At 41.2% G+C, this 20647-nt stretch overlaps 1 protein-coding gene across 3 annotated transcripts in view; it reads left to right on the top strand.

Moving 5' to 3' along the window:
- Positions 1–20647, top strand: part of PTPRG (protein tyrosine phosphatase receptor type G) — a 715684-nt gene that overhangs the window by 578259 nt on the left and 116778 nt on the right. For all 3 annotated transcript variants that reach the window (XM_037040813.1, XM_037040814.1, XM_037040815.1), the window contains exons 7-8: positions 718–875; positions 11269–11461. In XM_037040813.1, coding sequence (XP_036896708.1) covers positions 718–875; positions 11269–11461 — 351 coding nt within the window. The remainder of the gene's footprint in view (positions 1–717; positions 876–11268; positions 11462–20647) is intronic.

Genomic DNA, 20647 nt, shown 5'->3' on the forward strand with positions numbered 1-20647 from the left:
ACCGTTTTGTACCTTGTTTTTCTCACAGAGTTATTGTGGGGCATCCTTATTGGGCCTCAGCTTAAAAGTTGTTTATTCTACTTTAGGGAAGACACTTGCACTTTTGTAAAAGAAAGAAGCCTATTTTCACGCCCTCCATTTGATCAGTTCAAGGTTAGTTCTTGGTTGGGTTTTACTTTGATTTCCATAGGCCTTGGGTGAAGCCAAAATGAGATGTAACCCACTTTGGAGCTGCACTTTACCCTTGGTTTACAGTTGTTTTTTCTTTGCATTGATTCTCTTGTGGGTGCCCCAAAGTTTTCTGTCCTGATCAATTGTTCTTAAGTATGAGATAGAGAAGTGTTCTCTGGTGAAATGAGGTTGTGAGGGTTTGGGTTAAACGAAATCAAGCCCACTGCTTCTCTGAAGGACTGCTCAGAGGCTTTACTATGCGAATATGTTTCTATTTCCTGGGGATCAAGAGAGCGACTCTAGTTGCCCAGTTCAACATGGGACCTATTTTTCATGAAATACAGTGCAGTGCTGGTGCCTCAGAACACACCCGGGAAACACTGCTTTGTTTTCTGTGGCTTTCCCACCACCAAATGCTAGTGCTTCCCAAGGGTAAGCAAAAGGAAGGCCTGTGATGTTGCACCAGCATGCAGAGGGCTTTGCCCGTGCGTCTGCAGCATGGTAAAGCTTACGATTGTGCTCTTCTTTTGCCTCTTCCCCCAACAGAGAAGGAGACCTTTCTGGATCCTTTCGTCCTCCGGGACCTCCTGCCGGCATCCCTCGGCAGCTATTACCGGTACACAGGTTCTCTGACAACCCCACCGTGTAGTGAAATTGTGGAGTGGATAGTCTTCCGGAAGCCTGTCCCCATCTCCTACCACCAGGTAGGTATTCAGCCCCCAAATGGGTCTTTTATGTTTATTTGTTTTGTGTTGTTTTAACTCTCTAATATTGCCAGATAGGGTTTTTTAAAATTTTTTGGATTTTCTGATCCTCATTAATTTCTTCATTTTTTTCTAAGAAACATGTTTTTGAACCTAAGAATTATAAAATATAAAATATGATTTTTCAGCTACAAATTAACCAGCTAAGGAGAATTGAGGCCATGAAATCAAGGATTGTGTAAGTATTCGATCTGGGGGAGGGAGCTCACAGCTCTCCTCAGTGATGATGATATCTTGTGCCAGGAACTCTTCTAAGCCTATGACGTGCGTGAACACACTTTATTCTCATGAACAGCTGTCTCATGAGGTAGCTACTCTTTGTACCTGCACCTTGTAGAGAGGAGACACAGAAGTGCCCAAGGTCACTCAGCAGATTACCAAGCCGTGGTGCCTGATCCCAAAGGTTATAATCAGAATCACCGAACTTACCCAACTTCTCTTATTCAGAAAAGAGAGATTCGTACACATGAAGAAGTCAAAGAAAAACTCCCTTGATTGAGTTTTTTGCATGTGTCAAGCACACTACTGGTACTTTACATGTTGAATTAAATTGCAAAACAAGGTTGAGGGATGGGTATGGCATGAGCAGTGGACACGTGAAGGACATCATGGTGTGGAAAGCCTGGGTAGCATGCCCAGGGGGTGATGGTTCATGAATGTTAAAGCCAGAAACCAAGCCTGAGTTTGTCTAATTTCAGGACCCGTGTTGCTAACCACTTACATGAACTGCATATCTGTTAGTGTGGCCTGGGCAGTTTTCATAAGAACGTGAATTTAGGCTGAGCTGATCATTGTGGGGAAGAATTGCTGAAATGGGCGTGCAGTTGAAGGCAATGCTAGAGGAAGAGGAGTTAGGGGTCATTTCAGGGAAATTCGGAGTCTTGAAATGACCTCATCAGGAGTAGTAGATGAAAGAGGAAAATTCTTAGGGGGATTATTTTTATTGTCAAACAATGCAGCATACACTGAGGCAGCAGAAGCATAGGTTTCTTCTCCATAATTACAGAAAATAGAACACTAGGGAGGATTTCTAAGAAAGGCAGTTTGAACCATTAACCAGCAATGCCTAAAAATGAAAGGTTCCTGTTTGGCTATTCGCAGAATGCCTCCCCAGAGCTTGACAGCTAGGAATAGGGAGGGGGGAGGGGTACAGAGAAAGGGTAGGTTTTGAAGTGATGTGATAATATCAGTGATGTAACTGGAAACACCAGCACGAAGATTATGAACCTGGCTGGCCTGGAAAATAGTGCAAAGATTTTTCTACCAAGAGCAGAGAATATGGAATGAAGAGTAGGGAAAATGTACTGATCAGGTCTGTTTTGGATATAAGAAATAAAAACCCCCTTAGACTAACTTATGTAAAGAGAGCATTTTCAGGAAACAATAGTAAGGGCATCCTGAGGTGAAGCCATTGTGACCAGGAATGTAACTAGAAAGTGAGGTGTATGCTCTACTCTCTTTCATGGGCCACGCAGGCTCTTAAATCCTAGAGTTTCTGCTATGGCTTTGTGATTCTGTACTTTTTACAAAATTCTGGTTGGTTGGTTTGTTTGTTTGTTTGTTTGTTTTGCCCCATGTGGTTATTCTAGTTCCAGTTGACCTTTCAACTTAATGGTCAGCTACCCACTGACAACAGTCTGGGTCTTGTATCAGATGGTATTCAAGAACTTAGATTCTGTAAGCATTGGCCATACAACAGATTGGCTCTTGGGTCATGTGCCAAATTTGAATAAGTCAGCAGAGTTGCTGGGTAGTGTCCTGGGACACGAGGGTTGCCCCTCTGGGGGTAAATGGAGCAGGTTGTTCAGAAGGAGCTATGTGCAGGGGAGACAGATTACCCCATTAACAAAGGTAGGTGGTACAGGCCCAGGGCCCAGGCAACACAGACTTATTCGGCCTCGTTGCTCTTGGCAAACATTTGACTTTCAGATTTCTTTTCTTTTAACTCTTCTCTTATCAGAAAAGAAGGACTAGCAATTTGGTTTCTGAAGAGGATCTGCCAGCCTCAAGGAGATAATGAACTATGAGGTGTTTTCTTTCTATTGGTGAAGCTAGCATTGTTTTATTAAAATAAAATTACAGTCCCCATGTTTACATCTTCAGGGGTGAGGGAGGAGCTTTGAAAAGGAATCCCTGTGGGTTAAGATAAATCCTTTTGTCTTCAAACATATAAAGGCTTACCATAATGTTGTTAAGAAATGCAAGTCTGGCCCTATGAAGGGCAGAGACAAAGAGTGGTACTTGTTAGGTTGGGGAGCAGTAAGGATCATTAACACATCCTGGGTGTCACTGTAGTATCAGAGTTTTAGGCTTGGATGTCTTGTCAATTAGAAGCATTTTGACATTTGGTAATGGGGCCTTTCTTTGTTAAAATTGGTTTACCCTCAAATTCCCTGCCACCCAAATTCTCAAAGAGAAGAAATGATGAAAGCGATTTTCTCTTTGACTTCCAATAGATGACTCCTCTGTAGCAATTAATTACTGTTTCGAGGAAATGGTTAAGAAATAAATTAATCATACCGGCTTCCCCATGTTTTTACTATAAACCATCTTCAGATAATACTTCCCTTTCATCAGGCACAGCTTCATATATCCCTGCTGGTCTCCCAGGGGAGGAAAACAGCTCATTTTTATGTGGCCAAACTGGATCCCTGCTGCTAGCTGCATGGAAGTCACAGCTGTGTCGGCCTTTGGAAAGGAAGGTGCCTCCTATCCATGCATTATCGTATTATCGCTTCAGACCCTCCCCCAGCCCTGCCAACATTCTTTCTGAAGTTAGCACAGCATGTTCATTTCAGAAAGGCAAATAGCCAATTCTGAAGAGCCGAGTGGACAGGTGCATGTCTGCTTCTCTTGGAAAGAGGACACTCCCAGCCCTCATCCTTCTCACTCTGCCTCCTGGCCTGCACAGTGCACAGGCCTGAAGTGGTGAGAATGAGAACGTGTTCATAAAGTACAGTGGCTGGCACAATCTGTTGACTTGTATGATGTGATTTCTTTGAAATCTTCCAGAGTAAATATGAAAAACTGCTTATTGTTTCTGTTTTGTTCTGTTTTGTGAGTCTGCTTGGACATTCAACCCAGCACTGCAGCCAGTGAACCCTGACTGACTTGGTAACAATCTAGAACTAAATATGGTGTTGCTAATGAAATCACATGTAGTCTTTGTTGGCCAGCACTTGGGATAGCTTATGTGGCTCCATTCAACCCCTGCTGCTAATACCAGCAAAAATCATGCCATAACTTTGTCACCCAAACAGAGTGGTGACACTCAGTCCTGGTATGGGGGTTCAAGGAACAAACACATTAAGATAGGTGCCTACGCTGTGTTCATGACCAGTCAGAGAACGTGATCACCTTGAGTCCAGTGCACTAGGATGCGCCTTCTTCTAAAACAGTAGCTCTCAAATGATGCCGCTTTGGCCATTCAAGACTGTCCCAACCCTTCCTTCCAGGACTGTTTATTTCCTGTAGTTCAATGTGACACTGCCTATAATTTTTCTTAGCATGAATTATATTTAAGTGCTTCTTGAAGACTCAGTCACAACAGCAGTAAATGTCTAAATATGTCTAGTTTCTTTCCTTGTAGATGTTTTATTTTTTTCCCCTAGCAATAAACACAAGTTGATAGGGAAAGTTTATTTGAATGATTTCTGTTTTTTAAACCATAGTTCTCTTTCTCATACATAGTGGATGGAACAACTTTTTGGAGTTAAGAGCATGTTCCATTTGGAGCCTAATTGCTTGGGGGTCTGCTCATGGATCCATTCTTCAGACAAATGACTCATCTCCTCTGTTACTCCCTGCCTCGGGTTTCATCTGTAAAATGGGCGTGATAATCATACTGACTGTATGGCGTCATTACAAAGGTGAAGTGGTGGCATGTGTGTAGGATGCTGGGACTGGTGCCTGGCACCGCAGGAAGTGCTCAGAAGATCCGGGGCTGGTTTTTCGTTGCTGTTATTAAGTGGTCACCAGGCTGTAGGGCAGTGCTGTCCAATATCATAAAATGAGACCCTCATACATCATTTAAAATTTTCTAGTAGCCACAATGAAAGCGTGAAGAGAAACAGGTGAAATTAATTTTACCATATTTGATTTAGCCCAATTTTTTAAAAATTATTACTATTTCAATGTGTAGGGCTCACCACATCCCTCCCTGGTGGAATAGCCACGTGTGGCTGCTGCTGGCTGTTGCAGCTCTAATGTTTCTCTCAGGACCACAATGACTAGTGAATCACTTAATTCAGAAAGCTTCTATTCCAGCACGACATAATGGGCAGTGCATGTGAATGAAGGTTTTTCTAATGGTGGGGTGAAGGTGTCATTATTAATCCACACAGATAGCTTTCTTTGTTAATTATGGTTAAATCCTTTCCTTCCTGTAGACAGCCTCTCTGTAATCACCTTCGTGAAAAGCTCTCTGTAGCTAAGGGGGAGGGCGGTGTCATGGTCTGTAGTTAGCTAGCTATTCTTGGATTTTATTTTTGAAAAGATGTTTCAATAAGTAAACCTTTGGAGGCTCAAGGCTATTGAGAATTTAATATTCCATCATTATTGTCTTATTTAATAATGAGCCAACAACACAGCACCTCCTCTGTCAACTCTCAAATGTATGGTGAAACTAAAGTGTGTCCTTGACCTTAGGTATGACATTTCAGTTCCTAATGCTTATCCTGGAGTTTCTTATTATGCTTATAACAGACTCTGGCATTATTTAATTGCCCCTATATACCCATTCCATAAAATATTGTGCACATCAGCCTTTTCAAGGTACATAATGTTATTACTTTTGATTTTCTCTCATTTCCACCCTCAGCGACAATGGCACTCTCCCAATTTCGTGGACAAGATCTCTTGGTGCCCATGATGGGCATGAATAGATTTCAGCTTCCCTTTGATTTGAACCAACAGATTAAAAACTAATCATCCTCCGTAATGTTTTTATAATAAAAACTAAGTTGAAATGATTTATATACGCTTTCAGCTAACACATTTGCAATTGAAGGTTAAAATTGTTCTTGAAACAGTACCAGTTAAAATGTAATTACAACTCCCTCAGCAAGGATAAAAGAAAGAAATGTTTTACGAGTTCACTTCAAAAGTTAAAAAGTCAATTTAATATGATAGAAGTCAGAACTTTCATTTATTTTGACTATATGATAAAACCTTCATTAGTTATATTAAAGTAAAGATAAATTCAAGTGTGTTTATCACCTGTGTCTGGAAGAGGGAGGTGAGTACAGTGCAAGCTTGGATGGTGGCGGCACTTTCCCTCACTCCTCCACCTGGTTCACGCTGCCCAGGTCACTCGGTGCTGGCCACACACAGGCTGTTTCTTTCCAGAGAACCTAAAGTGCAGATAGGCTTATGTTGCCAGGAGTGGGTGTCCTGCATGAATGGTCTTTGGGGATTAGCTCAGAGTAATTGCTTGGGGACCTCTGCCATCGCCATGTCCCGTTTCTTCACGCAGTGTTGCTCTCTCAGTGAGGGACGCTGCAGGCCTGTCGTGCATTTGGCGTGAAGTGGCCGATGGCATGAAAAGAGTTGCCTCTTGGTTCCTATGTGATCTTCAGCAAGTTACTTAATGTTTCCAAGCCCAGTTTCCTCACCAGTCAAAAATAATAATGATATGATTGTGTCACCGACCTTGCAGTGTTTCTGTGAGGATTAAGTAAGAGAAAGCACATAAGGTTTTTAGCACAATGCCTTTCATGTAATAAACACTCAGTAAGTATTAGCTGCTAGTATTGATGGCATAATAATATTGTTATTAATAATGTTAATGTCATGTTAAGCTAAAAATATGTTAGAAACCAAAATATTTGTAAAGTGCATGTGGGCTTGATAGATGTATTAATATATTATAAAGAGGAAGAGAAGGGAGAAGGAGATGGAGCATCTTTCGGTTGTTGGAAGCTTACAGTGCAGTCATGCGCACCACATGCCCCATAAAGTAGCAATAACAGTGAGTTGTAATGATAATAATACCTGAGTATCTACTGTGTGCTAGCAATTATGCCAAACACATTATATATAGTAACTCATTTAATAGTAACAAAAAACACATGAGGTAAATGGTGATGTTGTCTCCATTACGGAAGTAAGAAAATAGAAGCTCAGAAACATTAAATACTTTGACTGAGGTCATGTATTTAGCAAGTAGGGATTACAAACAGGATTTTGAACTCAGGTAGCAAAAGTAAGAGTTGTGTTTTTTTTTTTTTAATGTTCCCCTGAGGATATAGTTTTTATTGATGAGAGAGAGAGAAAGACATTGATCAGTTGCCTTCCATGCGTGCCCCGATCAGGGACTGAACCCACAACCTTTGGCTGTATGGGATAACACTCCAACGGACTAAGTGACCTGGCCAGGGCAACAGTAAGAGTTTTGAGGTTGGAGAGACAGGCACAAGCCAGATCGTTCGGGCCCCACAGATCATTAGGTATTGAACGGGTGACATAATATCATGTACATTTTATTTATTTTATTTATCTTTAAAGACTTTATTATTTATCTTTAGCGAGGAAGAGAAGGAGAGAAATATCAATGTATGGTACATTTAAAACATCACCGTGTGGCTATTAACCAGATCTAGAGGAGCTGAACAGATAAAGCTGGTCAGAGGCCAGGAGAAGCACCACGTTGTATGGGTTGTTCTGTGGCTGACATATTAGGCAGGGCTGCTGGGCCGCACAACTCTAGGAGGCACCTCCTCATTGTAGGCTCCATAAATGGGGTCCCTGGGAATCAGAAAAATGGAGGTTCAGTTGGTGGTCAGTTTCAGCTTGAGAGAATGCGGTTACAAGGGCAAGCGAGGGGCAACTGGAAGCATCTGTGCTATGGTACACGGTAGTGTCCTCTTGCCTGCCAGTGTATGTTCCAAGATCCCCAGTGGATGCCTAACACTGCGAATGACACCAAACCCTACATATACTATATGTGTGGGGGAGTGTACATTTTCAAGTAAAGGAAGCTCTTTACAGCTTTTCTGTGGCATATCTGAATTGCCAGCATCACTACTGCTGTGCCTCAGGGCCATTATTAAGTCAAGGGTGACTGGAACACAAGCACTGCAATCCTGTGACAGTTTATCTGAAACCTGAGATGGCTACTAAGTGACTGATGGGCAGGTACCATCTACAGTGTGGGGATGCTAGAGGAAGGGATGATTCATGTCCCAGGCTGGATAGCAGGACAGCAGATTTCATTCCACCACCCAGAATGGTAGACAGTTTACAACTTATGAATTGTTTATTTCTGGAATTTTTAAAAAATGTTTTCAGACTGTGGTTGACCACAAGTGACTGAAATCTCAGAAAGCAAAACTGCTCTGCTGATAAGGGAGAGAGACCAGTGTTGCAGTAGATTTCTGGCCCAGGGGATCACTGCTTACCTGCCAGAGTGAAAACTATAGACTCCTCTTGTCAGTCCAGGCATCATGCAGGTTTCTAGTCAATAACCAGGCGTGCCCGGTACCAAGGAAAGAGGCTGCTGGCAATTTTCATTCAACTTAGAGGAATGACAGGGTATTTGATGAGTCCGCTAAGCTTGTCCTCCTTTTCCTCTTTTGTATGACTGTCTATCAAAGCTTTGATCCCATTAACAATGCAATATTGTTCAGGTCACTAGTTCACTCTCAGAACGATCACATCCCCCCTTCTTTGAGCAAGTTGAGTTAATGACAAGGAAGTGGCAGAGCTTTTAAGCCATAGTATGTCATTAAGCTGTAAGAAGCAATTTAAGCAAAAGCATTTTTGTGTTAAACTCAGAACCTGGCTGGCCTGTTTTTATAGTTATATGACTAATTCTTTCCTGAGGCATCAATAAACTTTTTAGAACCAATGCAACTTGCAAAAGAACCAAATATTGTAGAGAATGAACAAACCTTTGATGGTATTGCTCAGATCATGTCTCAGAGATTAAGCATCTCAGAGATTAAGATATTTCGGGACAGATGGCTGTCTTTTCCAGAAAATTTCCAGTCTAACTTGCTGTGTATGGCAGCACAGTCTGTCTTTTTTAAGTCACTCTGAATGCAAGGAATTCCCTCCTCTATTCAACTCACGTCGCTAAGGCTTTAATTTAAACCAATTTCCTCTTACTTGGCCTTCTTGGACATGGAGAAGAGCTGGTCAGCATCTTCCACATCCAAGGGCCTTTAATCAAATTGCTCTATGTTCGCCTTTTCTTCAGGCTACACAATCCACTTCCTTTAACCTTTCCACACAGGATTTATTCTCCATCCCTTTAATCATTATGGTTGGTCTTTCCCTAGGCTGTCTTCAGAGGGTCTTTAATTCCCTTCATGTAATTTTAAGAAGGTATTTTATCTAAGAAAGTCTGAAACCTTCTCATTTTTGGATGCATTCAGTTTGGATTTTGGTCATCCTATCAAGCAAGGGCGTCGTGCTTAATGGTTTTTCTTTTTAACACCTTCAATTATCTTCATCCAAATGGGGCCTATTTGAGCAGAGTAAACCATCCAGTTGTTTAAGTGCTTTTTTGCTTTTATTGCCTTTCTTCTTTCACTATAAATAAAGAAGGAACATCTGAAGGAAGAATGGGGAAAAAAGGTTAATTCTACATAGCAACAATATGAATTGATAGCAGAAAAGTTGTGTGAATAGTAGAGAATTTGAGTAACAAATCATGCACTACTTTTGCTTTTAGGCTGGTTGAGAGACCATCTGGTTCTATTACCTTGATGAAAGAAACAGAAAAGGTTTCATGGTTTATTATCACTTCACATTTGCAGAATTGGAGGGAAGGTGGAATAATAGGCGAATCCATATACTTGAAGAATTTGTCTTGGCTAAAATCACTACCTACTTTATTTATGTAGTTATGCTCTCTAATGCAAAGAGAGGGAGTTTCACACTGCAAGCAGGTTGTTTTCTGGCTGCTTCTCAGAAGCTATTTGAGAAACACTGGGGTTAGTTCCAGGCTTCAAGAAACCCACTGGGGACAGAAGCCTCTGAGAAACCAAGGTACTAATTCTCTTGTTTATTTATGCAGTGGTGTTAGCCACCTCCTGGCCCTGAAGCAGAGGGCAGCCACTCGGTGCCTGCTGAGGAAGCCTCTTTCTATTTCCATCTCACCTTGTCCTGCTCGCTTGCAGCAAGTGTTCTGATTTGGCATTCACGGAGCCAGTTGGTCCAGGAAGAGTTCAGCCAGTTTCTCTTTTCTTCACTCTGTTTTCTTCCCCCACATCAAGGAGTTGGCATTTCTGGTGGCTGGCAATGTGAGGTTACAGGTCATTTACCCGGTGACAAGAATAACTTTGTGGTCCATTGGGTACTAACCTCCGCGACCCAGCCCCCACTCCTCGTAGGGCCTGTCCCCATGAGCAGAAAGCCAAAGGACAAGGGGAATCCTTTTTGAACATAGAGATAGGATCCTGGAGTGAGGAATGTTTTTTTCTTTGCTTTCCCGTAAATTTGGTCAGCAGTTTTGTGGATAATGTTTCTTAATGATGTTAATAATGATAGCTGCCAGTCTTTACTGAGGTCTTACTAAGTGCTAAGTGATTTGCATCGATTTTAATCTTTGCTGTATCCTGATAAGATAGATACTGGTGTTTTATCTGTTTTACAGATAAGGAAACTTGAGTTACAGAAAGCTCGAATATCTGACCATTATTACACATACCTGGTAAATGCTGGCATTGGTAGGCAGTTTAACTTGCATGCCATGCATTTAGCCACTGATGCACTGGATCCCCGAGTATATAAGGGGATGCTTAGTATGAATTAAGTCACTAATATTTATGGAGGTCTCATGTGCCAGAAACTATTTTAAGCACTGTACATGCATTAGCTCATGTAATGCTGACTTATACCCTGTGGAGTAGGTGCTGCTATAATTAATCACCATTTCATTGAGGAAATTTGAGGCACAGAAAAGTGAAGCACCGTTCTCAGGGTCACCGAGTGGTTGAGCCATGGAGCTAGAATTCCCACCCAATCTGTCTGGCTCTGAAACGTACTGGTTTCACCAATACCCTATGTTCCCATAATACTGAATGAAGGTCTTACCCAAGGCAGGTGGGGAGGGAGAACTGCAGAAAATCTGGGACTACTGTCTGCGACACAAACTCGGAGTTCTGTACACTCTCCAATGAAGTGTTTTCCTGGTTAGTTGGTTGGGCAGAAACCTCAGCCAGATAACCCTGTTGCCAGTGACTCTGGCTGGCAGCCTGTGTCCTGTGGTCAGACTTGGCGTGGGGCACATCCTACCACTTTTGTGTTCTTGTCACCCCCCTACGCTTTGAACCACAGAGCTTTTCTAATTGATGTTCTTTTTATTTCCCCAATCTTGTTCTCTGTCCAGCTCGAGGCTTTCTACTCTATCTTCACCACGGAGCAGCAAGACCACGTCAAGTCAGTGGAGTATCTGAGAAACAACTTTCGACCCCAGCAAGGGCTGAATGACAGGGTGGTGTCCAAGTCCGCCGTCCGTGATGCCTGGAACCATGACATGACTGACTTCTTAGAAAACCCACTGGGGACAGAAGCCTCTAAAGGTATGTTTGGATAAAGTGCCCTTGCCCTGAGAAAGATTCCTTATCATCAATTACTTTACATTAAAAGGACTTCAAAACCAGCCAAGAATTGGAACCTGGTGTTAAGAGCATATGTTTCTCTGCTGAAGAGACTTGTCTAGATGATAAGGACAAGCAGTTGTGGGAATAACTTCAGTTAAATCAATATGTTCAGAATTGCCCTTTTGACTAATAATATGTTAGGCATTCTGTCTGATACTTCACCTTGTGACATCAACACTAGTCAGTTTATTTCTGAAGGAAGCTTTTGGATCTCTTACTTTTTAATTCTTTCCCTGCTGTGATCAGAAGATTATTTCTGAGCTCCAATATCAGGACCATGGACTCCTCCCAGGACCCTGGTTTGCAGCATTCTTACCAGCACCCACGCCAGGCAGGCCTCCACCTCCAGCTCTGCCCCCCACCGGACACCACGTGGCCTTGTTAAACTATTACTTAACAGTTTAATTTCCATATCTAAACATAAACATAAGTTTCTAATTTTCAGACACCTGATATGTTTCATTTCTAGTTTCTTATATGAAGTGAACATGAATTTTTCTCGCAGGAAACTAGAGAGTCTGACTCCACCCTAGCAGCCCTCCTTTCAGGCTCTGTGATTTATCCTAATTGTGGCCTAGAGGTTGGGAAGCACTCAGAGGAATAATCCTGATCGATGTGCTAGTACTTGGACGGGAGGGAGGAGTAAGAGGGCATTTGTATGGATCTCTCCCAAGCCAATGCTTGCCTTCTTCAAAATGTGAGCTTGGGTAATATGGGGAGAGCTTGTGTTATTTACTAAACACTGGAATTTCTGATGTGGTGGGTTACATGGGGAGGTTTTGTTTCGAGAGTATCCCCACTCCCAATAAAATGCACCAGGGTACTAGCACATGACCTTAGTGGGAATGGGGGAGTGAGTTTCTGCCCCATAAATAATTGTGTTGACCTGCACTTTGATGATAAGAATGAGCCACTTTTCCAGGCTTATATATTTGAAAAGGAGCTAAAAGAAGAGGCAAGGCAGTTTAAGAATGTGCTCATCTCCTTCCGCTCTTTGTAATTTTGTTTGAGGTTTGTGAGTAGAACTAGTCTGGCTGGTTCCATCAAGAACCGCTTGAGATTCCAGTAATTTGGGGCGGACACTTTGTCAAGGGCATTGTTTGTCAACCTGGAACAATGGAAGGGCTAAGAAACACGCAGACCTGTAAAATATCTCAGGTTCAGCCACTGTAGAAAACCCCACTCGGGCTACTTTTTTAACCAAGCTAAAAATAAAAGAAAACAACTGAACTTGAAATCTATCTCCCAAGAGAACTTGCTTGGGAAATGGAAAGCTCTTAGGGACTGGCTGTTTTGTGAGAGATGAACACAGAGGATGTGGAAGATGAGGAATTTATATCGCACGGGGGCCCCAGATCTGGCAGGTCAGAACTGCTGAGGTTGTAACAGTTACAAAGTTCTTTCCTAAAAGATGGCTGAGGACACACTGTACATCAGCTGTGCAAAGATAATGTGTGGCCCTTATTTCCCAAGAAAGTGAAGGTAATGGTTTCCATTACACTATTGTTGAAGTGGGCAGGAGCCTCCAAAGAACGGGCTTTCTCTGAGTTTGAGCAGAGCCATGGACCCATCCTTAAATGTAGGGGGTCAGTTCTTTATTCCACAAGGTTGGTGGCAATTATCACAGTGTCCATGGCTGACTCCTAAGATGTGTGAATATTAAAAAGATTTGTGATCTTTCTAGAGCAGAGAGAGATGTATGTGCAGTCCAATTTCTTTTTGAAACATAGTATGGGATTGTAACATACAGAAAAGCAAGCACATAATACATGCACAACTTGATAAATTTTCACAAACTAAATACACTTGAGTAACAAACACCCAGATCAAGAAGCTCACATCCCCAGCTTCCCAGGAGAACCTCCATCTCCCCATTCCCGGTCACAGACTGTCCCTAACGATAACCAAGACCAGGAGTTGGCTCTGACAAGAGCTGATATTGTGCTGGTATGTTTCATGTAAACGGAAACAGCCTGGATGTCCTTTTTGTGTCTTGATCCTGTGCTCTTCTGATTTTGAGAGTCATCTGTGCTCTTGCATGTAGTTGTAGTTCTTTTTTATTGCTTGCTGAGTTTCACTGTATGATTCTGCCTGAATTTATTATCCTTTTCAATGGACATGAACATATGGATTTATTTCCACATATTGGTGATTACAAAAATTCCTTTTTTAACTATGCTTTATTCATTATGCTTATACATTTGCCCCAATTTCCCCCCTTTGCTCCACTCCACCCAGTATCTCCCATTCCCTCCGGGAACTCCCCCTCCCTTAGTTCATGTCCCTGGGTCATGGGTATGAGTTCTTTGGCTACTCCATTTTCTATACTGTACTTAGCAGTACATTCTCCCTGTCTATTCTGTACCTACCAATTTGTACTTCTTAATCCCTGTACCTTTTCCTCCATTCTCCCAGGTCCCCCTCCCTGCTAATAACCCTTCCAATGATCTCCATATCTATGATTCTGTTTCTGTTCTGCTTGTTTGCATAGTTTGTTTTTTAGATTTAATTGTTGATAGTTGTGAATTTATTGCCATTTTAATGTTCATAGTTTTCATCTTCTTTTTCTTAATTGCCTATGTCATTTCACATGATAATGGCTTGGTGATAATGAACTCCTTTAGTTTTACCTTGTCTAGGAAGCTATTTATCTGCCTTCCATTCTAAATGATGACTTTGCTGGATAGAGTAATCTATAGGTTATAGGTCCTTACTTTTTATCATTTTGAACATTTCTTGCTTGCAAAGTTTCTCTTGAGAAATCAGCTGGTAGTCTTATGGGCACTCCCTTATAGGTAATGCTCTGCTTTTCTCTTGCTGCTTTTAAGATTCTCCTTTTATCTTTAACCTTTGGCATTTTAATTATGATGTGTTTTGGTGTGGTCCTCTTTGGGTCCCTCTATGCATCCTGGACTTAGATATCTATTTCCTTCACCAACTTACGAAAGTTTTCTTTCATTATTTTTTCAAATAAGCTTTCAATTTCTTGCCCTTTTTCTATTCCTCCCAGCACCCCTGTGATTCAAATGTGGGTGTTTGAAGTTACCCCATCCTCGTTTTGAGGGGGGGGATTCTTTTTTATTCTTGCTGTTCTGACTGAATGTGTTTTAATTCTTTATGTTCCAAATCATTGACTCGATTATCATCTCATCCACTCCACTGTTGGTGCCCTGTAAATTTTTTTCTTTTTTTTTAAATTTATTTGATCTTCATTGTATTTTTCCCATTACCTTTTAGTCCTCTTATATAACTTTTTATTTATTTCACTTAGTGTAACCCTCATTTCTGTTGGCTCTTTTTTATGCTGTTGAAGTACACAATGAGTTCCTTGAGCATCCTAATAATCAGTGTTTTGAACTCTGTATCTTATAGATTGTTTATCTCCATTTTGTTTAGTTCTTTTTCTGGAGTTTTGTTCTCTTCTTTCATTGGAGCCATATTTCTTTGTCTTCTCATTTTGGCAGCCTCCCTGTGTTAGTTTCTATGTATTAAGTAGCGCTGCTTTGACTCCCTGTGTTGTGAGCATGGCCTGTTGTAGAGAAGCACACTGGCAAGTTGAATGGAGTGGAGCCTTAGGTGGTCGCAAGTGCGGGGCATTCTGTGTAAACCACATTGATGAAGTCTCAGGTATGGTGTCACCACCATGTGGCTCTATGTTGGCAGGGCTCACAAAAGGGAACGATGCTGCTGCCTGGCCTCTAGACTTTTGTCCTGGAAGAAGCTATCCCCTGGCACTTGTCCTGGTGTCAGACACTTCAGTTGCTCCCCATATGCTGCTGGTGCTGCTGCCTTGGTGCCGGAACCCAGAGGGAGTGAGTCTGGGTAAGCCCTAAGTCAGTTGCAGACCCTTTAAGAGGAGACTCCTGAGAATTCAGTTTCTTCAACTGCTCCAAACCCCACTAGTTATTACAGCCAGAAGTTATGGGGACTTACATTCCTGGCACTGGAGCCCTTGACTGGGTGGTCTGGTGTGGGGCTGAGATCCTTTGCTCCTGACCCCTTCCATTTCTTATCCACCACACCTAAGTGTGGGACCTCCAATTCCAAGTCAGCACCTTTCCAGGCCTTTCCACTCCTTCACCCCACCTACCTGCTGGGTGAATGTGGTTTCTTTTACTCCTTGGTCATCGGACTTCCATACAGCTCAATTTTCTGACAATTCTGGGTAAGAGTTGTTTTGTAATTTAGTTGTAATTTTTGCTGTGGTTGTGCAAGGTGGCAAGCTGTATTTACCTATGCCTGCATCTTGACTGAAACGGTAATGAGTAAAAATTCTTAAATATGTTTTTTGATGAACATATGGGCACATTTCCATAGGGTATACACCCAGGAGTAAAAACACTGCATCCCAGCCTACACATATGTGTGCAGATTGGGTTACATACATGGCTCCACAGTTTCCCAAAGTGATTGTATGTATTGGGTTGGCAAAAAATCTGTATGGTTTTTTTTTCCATAAAATAAAACAGGCATTTTTTATTTTCACCAATAATTCTATTGATTTGGACATTCTGAGTATGTCAGCTATCTCCCACATGGTAAAACGCTGACCATTCTCGATTAATGTCTCAGTTTGATTGCCATCAACTTCAACTGGTCTGCCTGACTGTGGGGCATCGCCCACAAGAAATGTGCAGCACCAAACTTCACAAACCACTTTTGACGCATTTAGTCACAGAGCCTTCTCCATACACTGCACGAATCTTTCTTGTGTTTCAGTTGCATTTTTACCTTTCTTGAAATATCAAAACATAATATGTTGAAAATGTTGCATATTTTCTTCCATCTTCAATATTAAAATGGGTACACAAAAATTTACCAAATGTGATACGTTTTTTTAAATGTACACTCATATGACAGCTGTCACAATACAATCTAACAAAATTATTTTAAATGAAATTAAAGGCAACTAAGCACTACTAGAGCCATCTCATTGAGAAAGCCAAATGAAGCTTTTGGCCAACCCAATACCAGCAGTGTATGAAAGTTACTGTTTTTACAGCCTTTTTTCTAGGCATAATTCACATACCGTAAAATTCAGCTATTACAAATGTATAATTTAATCATTTTTTGTAAATTTATAGTTTTACAGCCGTTTTTATCACCCCAGAAAGATTCTTCAAGCCCATTTGCAGCCATCCCCTCCCCTGTCCTCACCCCAAGAAACCTCTGATCACTTCAGAAGTTGACGTTAGGACTTTAAAATTTATCCTTGATGTTGTTATATATATGTATTATAGTTTATTTCTTTTTATTGCTAAAAAGTATGTTTTATATTTTAATAACAACTTTATTGAGATTTAATTCTCATAACATAAAGTTGATTCTTTTAAAGTGTTCACTTCAGTGGTTTTTACTATATTCACAAAGTTGTGCAGTCACCAGAACTACCTACTTTCAGAACATTTTTACCACCCCACGAAGGAACAACATGCCCATTAGCTGTCTTTCCTGTTCTCTTCTTTTTCTTTTTAGTGCCTTCCCCCAACTTCCCCAGCCCCAGGAGGCCACTTATGGACTCTCTGTCTCTCTGGATTTACCTATTGTGGATTGTTCATGTAGATGGAATCATGCAATGTATGGCATTTTGTCTCTGGCTTATTTCACATAGCATATTTTCAAGGTTCATCCATATTCAACATGTATCAGTCATAACTTCATTCCATTTTATGACTAAATACTGTACCATTGAATGGATATGCCACGTATTGTTTATACATTTATCTGTTGATAAGCATTTGATTTTTTTCCACTTTGGTAGCACTATTCATAGTGCTGCTGTGAACATTCATATTTAAGTTTTTACGTGGGCATAATTTTCAGTTCTCCTGGATATAAACCCAGGTGTAAAGTTGCCGAGTCATGCAGTAACTGTGTTTACTGTTTCGAAAAGCTACCAAACTGTTTTCCAAAGCGTCTGCACCAATTTGCATTCCCATCGGTAGTGTGGGAGGGTTCTGACTTCTCCACATCCTCATCAACACTTGTTATACCTCTTTTATTTTGGCCATCTAGTGAATGTGATATAGTATCCCTTGGGTTTTGATTTGCACTTCCCTAATGAGTACTGATGTCCCTGTTTGTGTTTAAATGCACATGCAATGGAACCATGGTCACCTGACCAAACACCCCCCACCTCCACCCCAAGAAAACTCAAGTTTAATTCCAGTGTACTACATGCAAAAAGCCAACCATAGATGCCGGCCATTATCAGTCAGTCTGGAGGACTTAGTTGATTGATTTTAGAGATCTAAGCAATAAAGAGCCAATATAGGACTTCAAAAAGAGAAGGATGGTATTCTATAATTTTCAGGTAGTTCAAAAGGAATCAATTGTGTCTGATTGACATTCTCTACCTGATCATTAAGGAAGTTTTCAGTGCCTAGAAGAACTAGGATGTTGAGTATGGAGCTATGTGTTTATTGGGCTCTTGTCACAGACGAAAGAAAAATAAATGAATTAGATAGGACAGGAGTCAGTGAACTTCTTTGTTTAAGTGCCAGGTAGTGAGTTCTTTGGTCTTTGGTTGCAGCTACTTAGGTCTGCCACTCTAACATGAAGGCAACCGTAGAATATTTAGAAGTGATTGGATGTAGAAATTTTTTAAAAAGTCCTTAATTTACAAAAATAGATGATAAGCTGGATTGGCTGGGAAATTATAGTTTAGTGACCCCTGCTCTAATGAATGGCTCAAACTAAGGTGGAACCTAATCACAGGTTTGCTTTAAAGTAACTATTTTCTGCCTACAAGATGACTGTGGCCATGACTGTGAAAGTGTCCATTGGTTGGTCTTACTCCTCCATTCCACCACAAGACCCTAGGATCCTTTCAAGGTCTGTTAACTTGGTAACCAACCACTTGGCAATTCACCTCACGAGTAATTTATCCCACCAGAGGTGTAAGCAGACCCTCAGTTGACTGAATGCAGCAACCTACCTCCTCATCCCTCTGGCAGCGATCATTAACTCCTGTTCATGGAGCAGCCCTGTGAGGGGGTGTCTAAGCTACTGAGCCCCCATCCTGCCCTCTCTCAGGTTGATTAGATGTGCTGGATGGAATAGAGAAAACAGAATCAAGCCTTTCGATGCCAAGAATGAGATTCATGGCCATGAGAGACACCAATGAAAAGGGGGAGGGGGGGGATGTCATCTTAATACTGTATTGTTGCCGAAGAAGGACTTATAATGGATGTCACCCATAGAAAAGTAAAAGCTTTAGTTCCAGTAAATGGAAACAGTATTTAGGCTTGGTGGATTGTTAAAGGGACATTTAGTTGGCCAGTCTGCCCTGTATCAGTAAATAACGTGGGCCAGACGTGAGGATGTAATGGGCTGTCATTTCAGCTATTTTGCAGCACATCCCGGGCACACGGAAGAGCATTTGGTGATTAAGTGCTGAATACTGCCTATTGTGAAGACGTTCGGAACAGTGAACAGAGAAAAATATCTTCCCTTGTAACAACATGAAACATATGGTTTATTAATTTAACGAAACCTGTTCAGATCACAGTGGAATCAAAACCACTTGATCTGATCATTTGATTTGATGACTTAATGAAAGTGACACTATGTAATGTAATGAAAGCAGAGGAAATGGTGAGACCCCCGGGGTGGATGCCTGTGTCCTTCCAGTCTCCTAAGCCACTGCCATGGATTTTGGAATTTGGTCTTTGCTCTGCTGATAGAAGGGTCCCTTTTCCCCCACATGTTAAATTCTTGTTTTGATTAAAGCCGTTTTTAAGGACATAAACCACTGTATGAGAATGTCTAAGTAACTAGCCTATTTTAAATAAGTGTACATCAAGAAAGAGTGTTACACTTCCCACCCAAATTAGCAAACAAAAAAGTAAATCCACAATTGCTTTTTAAATGAGTTTTACATTGAAAATATGGTTTTCTGCTATTTTGGGAGAAAATATTAGTGTTGTTCTATTTTCAGTTTAATCATTTCCACTTACAGGATTAATGAGCTTGAATTGTTTTCTTATTGAAAGAAGCTCTGATATGAGCACTTCAGTTTGCGGGCAGCTGCCTTTCCAGAAATTCTTCCAAGAAGTTACCTTGTTAATTCCAGAAACTTTCGGCAAAGTACTAGGGAAAATATATTTTAATGCAGACCCCATAGAGTGTTTTATGCCTCCTTCTTTTAAAAATAGCTATCATTTAGCCCTGGCCAGGTGGTTCAGTTGGAGCATCATCCCATACACCAAAAGGGTTATGGGTGTGATCGCCCGTCGGGGCAGGTACCAGAGGCACCAGACCGATCTCTCTCTCTCTCTCCCTCCCTTCCTCCCTCCCTCCCTCCCCCCTGCTTCTCCGTCTCTCTCTGTCTTCCTTCCTCTCTTTCTAAAATCAATAATAAAAAATACCCTCAGGAGAGGAATAATAATAATAATAATAAATAAAAATAGCTATCATTTAGCTATTTCTTTTTAACCTTGAGAGTGATTAAGAAAGAAGGCAAAAAATAGGGCTGGTTTTAAGACTGTCCAAATTTCTATGTTCTTCATAGTTTTGAAGGTCATGCCAGACATCCCATGATTATTATAATTTTAGGTAAATATATAAAGATATGGCATAAGTCGTCTTTGATTGATTGGCATAAAGTTAATATTAAGTAGACTCTTCGCATAGCATTCACTACTTTGACTTCATGTTTTGTAGCCTGTGAACTTCTTTTCATCTGTCAGACGGCTCCATCCACCATTGGAGAATTTCTTGACTTAAGGAGCTATACCTGAAGCATGTGTGGTGACAAAGGTGGCGTTAAGGGTGTTTGTGTACCACATGCTATTCTTGCCTCTTTTGTTCATACATGGTTTATTTATTCCCCAAAACAGCTTCTGTCGGGACTCTTCATTTATGAAACATTTGTTGAACATCTACTGCAGCACTAGAAAAAGGGTTAGAATAAGGGAGACAAGTTCCTCGTCATGAGTGTACATTTTAGTGGTAAGAAAGAAACAAACAAGTCAACCAGTGAGAGCGCTTTCCTGTTGTTCTGAAACCACATCAGTGGTGTGCTAAAAGTGCTAGAGAATGGTGAGACAGCAAGGAAGGGATCTGCCCTGGATAGGACTGGACACAACCCTGCAAAATTCATAG

The sequence above is a fragment of the Sturnira hondurensis genome, unplaced genomic scaffold (genome assembly GCF_014824575.4).
Source record: "Sturnira hondurensis isolate 20B ecotype Veracruz unplaced genomic scaffold, ASM1482457v3 Scaffold0002840, whole genome shotgun sequence".
Lineage (NCBI taxonomy): Eukaryota > Metazoa > Chordata > Mammalia > Chiroptera > Phyllostomidae > Sturnira > Sturnira hondurensis.